General features: G+C 51.3%; 1 protein-coding gene across 1 annotated transcript; it reads left to right on the forward strand.

The window, feature by feature from the left end:
* Nucleotides 1-406: 406 nt before the first annotated feature.
* On the forward strand, nucleotides 407-6,213 carry galr1b (galanin receptor 1b). The gene is made up of 3 exons (XM_041042429.1): nucleotides 407-1,126; nucleotides 1,938-2,003; nucleotides 5,896-6,213. Exons 1-3 carry the CDS (start codon nucleotides 407-409, stop codon nucleotides 6,211-6,213), a joined length of 1,104 nt encoding a protein of 367 aa, XP_040898363.1.
* The last annotated feature ends 5,269 nt before the right edge of the window (nucleotides 6,214-11,482 follow it).

Consider the following 11,482-nt stretch of genomic DNA (forward strand, 5'->3'; position numbering starts at 1 on the left):
GGCTGTACGCTGACTGATAAATGAGGAGACACCCCCTGAAAAACCTGTGGCTCTAATATGTCAACAAAATGAAACAGGAATTTTGAACCTTTATGTTCAGGTTTCTGAGCACGTGCTTTATTACCTCAGAACACCTGTAACATAACACGTCAGGGTGTAGTGTCTCAGCGCACAGTCCACCTCCTGCAGTGTCTGTCTTACTGATTGTTTTAGTGCTGAGTGGTTTTACTTTGACATCCCCTGACAGGAAACAGTATTTCACGTTTCCGTTAACTTGCCGTGTCTCCAGCAGTCTGTGGAGTCTGGACTCCACTTCTGGACGGTTGATCCGGATCATGGATCTGGGATTTCAGTCAGTCCGTCACGGTCTTCTCTAACCTTCCAGCTCCCCCCGTGGAGCTCCAACATGCTGCTGCCGGGAAACGATTCCTCCGGTTGGGCTGAAGTCCCGGAGGCGAACCGGTCCGAGGAGGCGGGCGGCGGTGGCGGCGCGGCGGAGGGCGGCGGGTCCGGACCGGAGGCGGTAATCGTACCGGTGGTGTTCGGGCTGATCTTCGTGGTGGGGGTGGTGGGGAACTCTCTGGTGATGGTGGTAATCGGAAAGGTGAGGTACAGCGGCGGTGGGGGAGGCGGTGGGGGAGGAGGGGGAAAGCGCTCGGGCAGCCCGACCAACATCTTCATCCTGAACCTGAGCGTGGCGGACCTCAGCTTCCTCCTCTTCTGCGTCCCCCTCCAGGCCACCATCTACTCCCTGCCGGAGTGGGTGTTCGGAGCATTCCTCTGTAAGTTCGGACACTACTTCTCCACGGTCAGCATGCTGGTCAGCATCTTCACGCTGGTCGCCATGTCCGTGGACCGCTACATCGCCGTGGTTCACTCCAAGAAGTCTCCGTGCGTCAGGAGCCGCAGGAACGCGCTGGGCGGGGTGTGCGCCATCTGGACGCTGTCCCTGGTGTGCTCGGTGCCAGTGGCCCAGCACCAGGTCCTCACCAACCACCCTACCGCCCCCAACAGCACCTTCTGCTGGGAGAAGTGGTCCGGAGCCTCCAAGCACACCTACAAGGTGACCATCCTGCTGATCGGATACCTGCTGCCGCTGCTGCTCATCAGCTGCTGCTACACCAAGGTCAGTTCAGCAAAGAGCCCGTTTAACAGGATAATGTTTGACTCCCAGCTGCTGTAAAACACGCATTAATAACAGAGCACAGGGGCCAAAGGGCGCGCACAAAGTCCTGCCACCATAAAACCTGTGCGTAAAAACCCGCGGCAAGCGCGCGGAGACCCACACCGCGGAGAAGTTTCAAAATAAAAGATGAAAAACGAGAGACGGTTGTAAAAGCCTGGGCTGCAGTGAGTCAGCTGAGATACTGAGGCAGTGAAAAATAATATGAAGTCAGAGTAGAAACGAAAAATCTATCGAAGTTAAAGTGAGTGAAGAGGGAGGTGGAGGTGGAGGTGGTGCTTCCCTCAGCTTGTTTCACGCTACACACTCCTTCCTGTTGAATTCTTTATTTCAGACAAAAAGAAAAGTTGGTTCTGTCTGAACGTCTTTTCCTCCACATCGTCCAGTGAAGGACAGAAGGAAACATGAAGGAAGGAAACAGCCCAGTGTCTCGTCCTTTCTCTGTCTTTGCATGTTGTGATCGAACTGTTTAACACGTTTCTGTTGTTGGGCTGTAAATCTGGACTCAGGGACCAGGGGACAGTCAGGTCACTGTCCTGCTGACAGGTAAACCATCACCTGTGTGTCAGGTGGCTCAATCTGTGTGTGTGTGTGTGTGTGTGTCTGTCTGTCTGTGTGTGTGTCTGTCTGTGCGTGTGTGTCTGTGTGTGTGTGTGTGTGTGTGTGTGTGTGTGTGTGTCTATCTGTCTGTCTCTGTGTCTGTGTGTCTGTGTGTCTGTGTGTCTGTCTGCTCACACACTGTGTTTTTTTCCAGGTTTTGTTTCACCTTCATACAAAAATGAAGAACATGTCTAAGAAATCGGAGCAGTCCAAAAGAAAGGTACACTCCTCCCCCTCCTCCTCCTCCTCCTTCTCCTCCTCCTCCTCCTCCTCCTCCTCCCCCTCCTCCTCCTCCTTCTCCTCCTCCTCCCCCTCCTCCTCCTCCTTCTCCTCCTCCCCCCCCCCTCCTCCTCCTCCTCCTCTCATACTCTCCTGTCAGTTATTAGATGTTTTCTGTTCTTCAGATGTTTGGCACAGTTGTTTCCAGCTGTTGCTGGCGTTGTTTTCTGGGTGGAGCTGTGAGTGGGTGGTGTTGATGGACTGTCACTGTGATGAAGAGCTGTAATCAGACTGATGAGAAACACTTCAGTCAGCCTCTGCTCCTCCTCCCTCTGCTCCTCCTCCCTCTGCTCTTCCTCCCTCTGCTCTTCCTCCCTCTGCTCCTCAGGTGTCAACAGTTTGTCTCCAACAGTTGAAGCAGACAAGGCTCAGATTCTTTACCTCAGTAATCCCACATCATCATAATACTCCATTACAAGTAAAGTACTGCATTCATTCTGCAGTCAGTGAAACTGCAGGTGACACACCTGTGCAGAGACACCTGGACACTGCCTTAGGTTCCTGTAACGGCTCTGTGTCTGTCACTGTTTGCTCGGCCGTGTTGCCTCTGAAGCAGCAAAGCTTTGTCTCTGAGGTCCTCCAGGATCTGCTGAGTATGTGATGAAAACACAGTGGTGGTGTGAAAATCTGCTGAGTATAAAAAGTAGGAAGAGAATAGAACAGAATAGAACAGGCCACAGGGCTGTGGGTGTAGCTGTCTCCACCCCGGCCCTAACCACAGTGACCTGAAATCAATAAACCAACAGATCCAATATTTACAGGAAAAACATTTCTGTTTTCATTTAATCTGCCCTGACACAGAAACGCCTGACTGAAAACAGAAACACCCCTCTGAACTAATTTACATATGGTACATTCTGCTGCCACCCCCCCCCCCCCAAAAAAAAATAATGGAACCTGCCGCTTCCGGCTCGACACTCGGACCGCGAAACTCGAGGACAGGTGAGTAGAGGAGGAGGAGGAGGAGGAGGAGGAAGAAAGAGGAAGCTCTTGGTGACGAATATTCCAGTAAATGATCTTAGAGTTAAACTGTGTCTCCTGCTGGTTTCTCCTGTTCATCTGCTCCGCGAGATGAAACGATCGAACTGTTAGCTAGCGCTAGCTTACCATGCTAACCCCATCGCTAATGCTAAAGACTGTCAGTGATACTGGAACACTGGAAAACATAGTGCAGCAGTGGTGCTAGCATAGCATAGATAGCAACAATCCCATCAGCACAGCAGAGCAGTGTGCTCCCTGCGTTAGAAGGGTTAGGGTGAGCCCGTGATGATGATGATGATGGTGGTTGTCATGATGAAGGTGAAACATATGCTGTTGTGTAGGAAACATCTGGACGTGGCAGCAGAGTTTTATTCTGAAAATCACGTCAGGGATTAAAAGCTGCTGAAGCTGATTGATGATTAATTTCCTTTTGATCACATGACACTTCTCTAAATGTTTTTTGGAGGTGGAGGTGGACGGGTGGTGGTTGAGGCCCCGCCCTGGCTGACAGCCAGCCGTCGGGGCTGATCAGGGATCACTGTCCAGCGGAGTATCTGCTGCTCCTGGGTCAGTGCCGCAGGAAGAAAAGCTGCTGGGTAAATATTTAGACAGCAGAACTAAGAATAGAGGAGATTCCCTGAGAGTCTGAACGCTTCATCCACAGCAGACTCAACATCTTCAACAGCTTCATCCTCTGTGGAAACAACAGACACTTCAGACCCTCTGAGAGGACGTTTGTGTTGGACTGAGTGTCACTGGACATCATCTCCTGTTCTGTTTGGATGTTTTAAATCAGCTGGTCAGAAAAACAGTGGCCTATTTCAGCAGTGTCCACATCAGATCGTCAGCTGAGTCCTGAAGGTTTTATCTCTGCACTGAGACAGACAGACGGAGACAGGCAGATGGAGGACACATTCACATACACACAAACAGTGACAAAAGTAAGAACCAGACAGACCCACAACAGAAGAGTGAGACGACAGGTGTGCATTCACACGGTGACTCCACCTCAGTGTGTGTTGTGTGCTGTGTGTTGTGTGCTGTGTGTGTGCTGTGTGTTGTGTTGTGTGCTGTGTGTTGTGTGTGTGTTGTGTGTTGTGTGTTGTGTTGTGTGCTGTGTGCTGTGTGTTGTGTGTGTGTTGTGTGTTGTGTGTTGTGTTGTGTGCTGTGTGCTGTGTGTTGTGTGTGTGTTGTGTGTTGTGTGTTGTGTGCTGTGTGTGTGCTGTGTGTTGTGTTGTGTGCTGTGTGTTGTGTGTGTGTTGTGTGTTGTGTGTTGTGTGTTGTGTTGTGTGCTGTGTGCTGTGTGCTGTGTGTGTGCTGTGTGTTGTGTTGTGTGCTGTGTGCTGTGTGTGTGTTGTGTGTTGTGTTGTGTTGTGTGCTGTGTGCTGTGTGTTGTGTGTGTGTTGTGTGTTGTGTGTTGTGTTGTGTGCTGTGTGCTGTGTGTTGTGTGTGTGTTGTGTGTTGTGTGTTATCCAGCCTGTTGGCTTGTTGCCTTTTATCTGAACCACAGAAACTTTAATGTCCAGCTGGGTCACATGATGCTGGCTGTACAGTCTAACAGCAGCAGGGAGGACGGAGCTGCTCGGTGCTGTCAGTGTGTCCTGCATGAGGTGGGACTGGTTCGCCGTTACTGAGGACAGCTTCACCACCGTCCTCCTGTGGGTCGTGGGTGGATGGGCTCAGCTGTCGGGTGTGAGAGCTGAGAGGAATGAACCTTGAACCTGAGATCACAGCTGCTGATGCTGGAGAAGAGTCTCTCCTTCATCAGGTTAAATTTAGACGTGAGCTCAGACTGTATAAATAGCTGCTGTGGTCGGCTCCAGAGCTGTGAGGGAAAGCGTGTGAAGTTTGGATGTGTTGAGTTTGGCGATGAGTCACAGCGAAGACGTGACAACAGAAAACTTTCTGCTCCACAGTCGAAGCTGCTCACAGGAAACACAAAGGAAAACCTGAACCTGACAGAGGCTTCAGGAAGAACTGCTCACACAGCAGGACAATCCCTCGCAGGCGGAGGGCGGGACGGTCCCTCGCAGGCGGAGGGGGGGGACAATCCCTCGCAGGCAGAGGGCGGGACGGTCCCTCGCAGGCGGAGGGGGGGGGGGGGGCGGTCCCTCGCAGGCGGAGGGGGGGATGGTCCCTCACAGGCGGAGGGCGGGACAATCCCTCGCAGGCGGAGGGCGGGGCGGTCCCTCACAGGCGGAGGGGGGGATGGTCCCTCACAGGCGGAGGGCGGGACAATCCCTCGCAGGCGGAGGGGGGGACAATCCCTCGCAGGCAGAGGGCGGGACGGTCCCTCGCAGGTGGAGGGGGGGGGGGCGGTCCCTCGCAGGCGGAGGGCGGGACAATTCCTCGCAGGCGGAGGGCGGGACGGTCCCTCACAGGCGGAGGGGGGGACGGTCCCTCACAGGCGGGGGGGGGGACGGTCCCTCACAGGCGGAGGGCGGGACGGTCCCTCGCAGGCGGGGGGGGGGACGGTCCCTCACAGGCGGAGGGCGGGACGGTCCCTCGCAGGCGGAGTTTAGTCTTCATTAAACTGAGAACAGATAGAGGGAGAGGAGGAGACAGGGGCTCAGTGCATGATGGGAAGTCCCTCTGTAGTCTAGGCCTACAGCAGCTTAACTAGGGGAGGGTTCAGAGTGAGTGTTTGTCCTCTGTGGTGTATTGAAGGAGTTTATGTTCTGTACTTATGGGCTGTACAGCATGTACAGTATTAGTGTGTTTGTGTGTGCGTGTGTGTGTGTACGTGTGTGCGTGTGTGTGCGTGTGTGTGTGTGTGTGTGTGTAATGATGTTAAACACCCTTCGCGTCCTTGAACAGACTCATGCTGATGTCTCCTCTCTGTCCCACCGCAGACGGCTCAGACGGTTCTTCTGGTCGTTACTGCCTTCGCGCTCTGCTGGATGCCCCACCACATCATCGCCATGTGGGTGGAGTTTGGCACCTTCCCCCTGAACGACGCCTCCTTTGCCTTTCGGATTGTCTCCCACTGCCTGTCTTACGGAAACTCGTGCGTGAACCCCGTCCTCTATGCCTTCCTGTCCGAGAACTTCCGCAAGGCCTGTCGCCAGGTCTTCACCTGCCGCCTCCTGTACCCGCCGCCGCCCCAGGGCAAGGTGGTTCGCCTCCGCATGGAGAACTTCTCCACCACGCACTCCACCACCAACATATGAAGGAGTCGAGGATGTGATGGGACGAATGACAAGAACTCAGAGGAAACAGGACGGAGGGAAGTGTCTGAGCAGGACAGAGGCTGATGGAGTTTCTCTTCAGCAGGAGGTGGGTCACATGACAACAGAATAGCATGTGATTGGCCGAGGACCGTAGAAGAACAGAAGATGGAGGTTTGTTAACATCAGAATGAATCACTGTGAGTTTCATTCATCAGTTCAGACATTCAAACATTATTGTTGTTCAGAATTTAATAAATAAAAACAACATGTGTGGAGGGACGTGGACGACATAAGGTCTCACGTCCACGTCCCTCCACACAGCTGATTCCCCTCAGCTGTTTCAGCTCAGCTTGTTGGACGTCCTGTTCTCTCAGGACGTCTCTGCTTCGTCATCAAACAGAAATGATGGGTTAGTGATCAGAGAGCAGCTCCACATCACCAACATATCGCCGACTGCTTTATTTACACTGCCTGGAAACGTGTTTGATGTGTTTTATACGTGTGTGTTTACCAACGTGGGAATAAAACATTAAAGCTCAGCATTAACGAAGCTGTTTGTTCAGTTTGCTGTGGACCTGGAGAAACCCCATCAGCAGTGACGTCCAGGTCCAGGTCTGAGGGAGAAGGACGGAGTGTGTGTTGCACTGACCGGACTGGGTGGACACTGTCCTCTGTCTTTGGTTTCTGTGTGCACGCAGTGTGAAGCCTGAGGGGAAGAGGTGAGACGTGTGTTCACACTGCAGTTACTAATAAAGTTTACTTGAAGCAGAATGGAGACCGCATGCTGTCAGTAATAATACACGGAGCGTGATGAGACTAACTTCATACAGAGGTGTGCTGACGTGCTCTGGGTCCTGACTGTAAAACCTGCTTTACGTCTCTAACACCATGAACCTGAACGTCAGACGCAGGACTGATCCAGTCCTCAGCGTCTCCTCCTGTCCACTCGGGGGTCAGACGCTGCCAGGAGACGCCACGTCTGTGGGGATGGTCAGGACACGTCACCTGTTAACAATGAACGAAAGGCAACTTTAATGTTAATGTTTGAAATAGTTTAACCTGACTGTTCAACAGCCAATGAGAAAAGAGAACACTGTAAACCACCTCCACCTGTTCACATACATCCTCTGATTGGTGGATGACCTGCTGACAACTTCCTGTTCCAGACATCCCGCCTCCAGATGTCACTTTTCTGGCCTCTGATCTGAACAGCTGATCACCTTCCTGAATCAGGGTCCAACAATCCACCCAGAGAGTGTGTGTGTGTGTGTGTGTGTGTGTGTGTGTGTGTGTGTGTGTGTGTGTGTGTGTGTGTGTGTGTGTGTGTGTGTGTGTGTGTGTGTGTGTGTGTGTGTTGGGGGGAGGCAGCGGCACCTGAACGTTCCTGTCTGGGATCATGAAGTTTACTTTGACCTTTAACAGGTGACTGATTAATTGACTGATTAATTGACTGATTAATTGACTGATTGATACTAATGACGCCCCAGTGCTCTTTCAGGTGTGGGCTTGTTCTCTGTCTTACAGCAGCTGGGTGGACTGTCTTTGCAAAGATGTAACGTCCACTGCAGATGAAGGGACATGTCCTCACCCTCCCAGTGTCAGGCTGATGTCCTCACTAAAGTCAGTGTCCTCTGCTGATCACAGGCTGCTGTGGAGGACGTTACCTGAGCAGAGTTATTTCATGACGCGGTGTTTACAGCTGTGTCACGTGATGAGACAGGAAAGGTAGGACGGGACGTCCCAGGTCCTGGACACGTGTGGTCCCTGAGGCAGAGGTTTGTTTGGACAGTAAACTGTCACGTTCATGTTACTCTCACACCCAGCATCTGTTCAGCATCTGCTCTGCAGCACCTGAGTGAAACACCTGTGTGAATAATCCGGCAGCGGGAGTTTGAAGTGGAAAAAAAAACTCATTAAAGGAACAAACTCACACACAGATATAAATGCACTGAAACAACAGACCTCTGACTCAGCAGCACGTCACAAAATAAATAAAAATAAAACAACAACGATAAATAAACGGTAATAATAATTATGCACAGTCTTGGGGGCTTTTTCAGTTTGCTGGGAGACTTTTAGTCAAATGTAAGGTTTGTTCTAACCGAGCGGCTGTTTACCTCCAGATGAGGCAGATAACAGGTAACCGCTGCTCTCTGCTGATTGGCCGGAGGCGGCAGGAGAACAATGCAGGTGCACACAGGTAAACGCGCTCACAGCAGGCGGCACACGGGAGGGATGAGGAGCGTTCGGCAGCAGCTTTACAGACTGAGACGAGTTCACTTTACCGAGTTTGGATCTGTGAGGACCGGGAGGACTCAGAGGACCCACAGGACCCACAGGACCCAGAGGACTCACAGGACTCAGGACCCTGCGGGCTGCGGCTTTGAAGACCAGCTGAGTGAGTAACGTCTTTGATACGCAGGAAAGTGAAAAACAGCAGGATTGTGAATGAAGTTCTGCAGGATCGACATCAGAGGGATTCGGGTTCGGACCTGAGTCCGAGTCCACAGGAAACTTAGCGACTCTTCAGTCGTTTCCTTTTTCCTGTGAACTGAGCTGAAAGCGGTCGAACGGGCCACAGCTTCCTCAGGCACCGACGTTTTATTGACCCAGTGATTAATCGGTCAGATCAATGATTCAGTAATGAACACTGAAAGTTCGATCAGTCACGCTGAGCCGTGCAGCTGTCCTCCATCCTGTGAGAGACACCGTCCCCGCACTGTGGAGCTCTGTCTCTGTCTGTGGACAGACAGCTCTGCACTGACTGGAAGCTGAATGTGAATCTGAGCTCCAGATGTTGCTGTGTAACAGCTGGATGTTCTCCGTGTCACGTGATGGTTCACGCTGTGCTCAGGTAGTGATCTGGATTTCTGGCTGTTTGTTGTGTTGTTTCTGATCGACACAGTGTGACTGCAGTGTTACTGAGCACGCTGTTCCGAGATCAGTTTCACAGCTGTGTGTTAATCTAATGAAGCAGGACATTTAGTCCAGGGATGACGTCGGAGACAGATGTCCCGAACAGTGAACAGCACAGCCAGACGTTTTTTGGCGTGGGCCGTTCTCCTGGTTTGAATGTTTTCCTCAGGGTTTGAAGGTCTGAGAAAAGCACGTCCACAGGTCCTGCTCTTCACATCTGGTTTATCAAATCCAGACTAACGTGCTGTCATCAGGCCGAGGACAGATTTGTTTGATCCTGGATGAAGTTATCTTGAATACCTGTGGACTGTTGCTGTGAAATGTCCTGGCATTGCTGCTGCTGTTCTGTGTTCCACACCGTTTGGTTCCTGAAGGCCGAGTGTCTCTCTGATGGACTCCAGAAGCTTTAATTCATCAGAGCCTTCAGCTCAGCTGTTCACCGTTTCCTGTTCTACTGTCCGATGACGGAGCACGTGTGAAGGCTCCATTGTTTCTGAGCTTTTGTCTTTTTACTCAAAACCTGGATTAGTTCTTTTTTCTATTTTGTCACGTGTGAATTCATTGAACTGTCTTTACTCCGACATCAGAGTCAGACCGACTCCAGCTCTCACTGGATCTAAGAGACTTGGTTCAGGTTTGGGGTTCAGTCCAGATCAGCTGACTGTAACAGATCTGATCCAGTGTAGTTGTAGATGTCGTCCTGGAAGCTGCAGGTTCTGTGGTGTCTGTGTGGACTCAGTCCATCGTCTTCGTGAGGACACCATGTTTTCACAGCTGTTGTGGGTCAGGTTGGAACGTCACAGCTGGGCCAAACAATTCAGTTTCAATCAAACCCATAACCTGAAGATAAAATGATTCAGCAGCAGTTTCTGTGTTGTAACTGCACAGATTCCCCTGTAAGAAGGTTTCAGCCGGAGCTGCTCCTCCTCTCCACCGGCAGGACTCTTACAGCAGCGAGGCAGCTGAAGTTAGCTGCTTTGTAGTTAAGGTTCTGAATGGGGAATTGGGGAAGTAGCGTCTTCAGGTATGAGCAGGTGTGTCTGAGGAAACAGGGCAGGGTCCTGTGAAGCACATACTTCAGTCTGTTGATCGGGTCGGCTGTTCTCTCTGAGCTGCTGCTGAATGTTTGCTGTGTAACTGACACACACTTACTGTTGACTGAGCCAACCGACAGATCTGACCCGAGGACGCACACCTGTCACACGCAGTCAACATGTGTGATCTGACTGTGGATATCTGCAGCAGGGTCACAGCACACAGGCTTTCAACCTTCATCATCATCATCATCAGTTTAACTGGATGTGTGTGGGCGGTGCCTCAGATCACAGACGGCTGACGCCCGTTGGCAGCTGTCACTCATCTCTCTGCTCTTATTGTTGTGACTGTGTCAGATCATGATGCAGTGGCTGCATGGCCTCTCTACTAATTCAGTTCAGTTTTATTTATACAGCACCAAGTCATCACAGAAGTTAAGGTTCAGACTGTACTCTGTATAATGTCTACAGAGACATTTCACCCAAGAGCAGAGACAGAGACAGACAGAGACACACAGAGGCAGTGACAGAGAACTTGGGACAGTGCAGGTTTCATGAAGAACAGGATTAAAAGTAACAACAAGACGACAATAACATGATTAGTAACAACATGAATACAAACAACAACAATGGAAGAACTAATGATGGTCAGACTGATAGTAGGACTAATAATAACCATTAGAGGGAGCTCAGTGCATGATGGGAAGTCCCGGCAGTCTGAGCCTACAGCAGCTTAACTAGTAGATGGTTCAAGCCTGAGCCAGAACGAACTATATGCTTTATCACAGAGGAAGGAGTCTGCCTCCCAGTCTGCCTCCCAGTCTGCCTCCCAGTCTGCCTCCCAGTCTGCCTCCAAGGCCCAAAGGGGTAAATGGTTCCACAGGAGAGGAGCCTGAGAACTGAAGGATCTGCTGTACTTATGGAGACTCGAGGAACCAGTGGTATCTAACTAACTGAGAGACTGTTCGCTTTAACGTTCGCATTGAGACACTTCAGTGTTTAAACAGAAAGAAACTTTATTCGTCCCCGGGGGAAATTCACAGATTCCAGCAGAATCCACAAGCTAAGATAAGAAGGCGTGTGATAAATACAGTAGGTAAAATGAGTAAGAGTCTGGTACACAGCAGCAGAATGAATCATGTAAAGGTGAACAGTGTGACGAGCAGGTTCCAGTACAGAACGGTGGAGAACGCTAATGTAAGCGCACGTTCTGAGGTTTACCTGTGAGGCTGTGCGTGATCCGTGCCACCAGGTGTGAACCCGTCTCTGTCAGTTCATCACTGACGAGCAGAGGCTGGATGGTGCTGAAGGTGAGACAG

This window comes from Toxotes jaculatrix, chromosome 1 (genome assembly GCF_017976425.1).
Source record: "Toxotes jaculatrix isolate fToxJac2 chromosome 1, fToxJac2.pri, whole genome shotgun sequence".
Taxonomy (NCBI): domain Eukaryota; kingdom Metazoa; phylum Chordata; class Actinopteri; family Toxotidae; genus Toxotes; species Toxotes jaculatrix.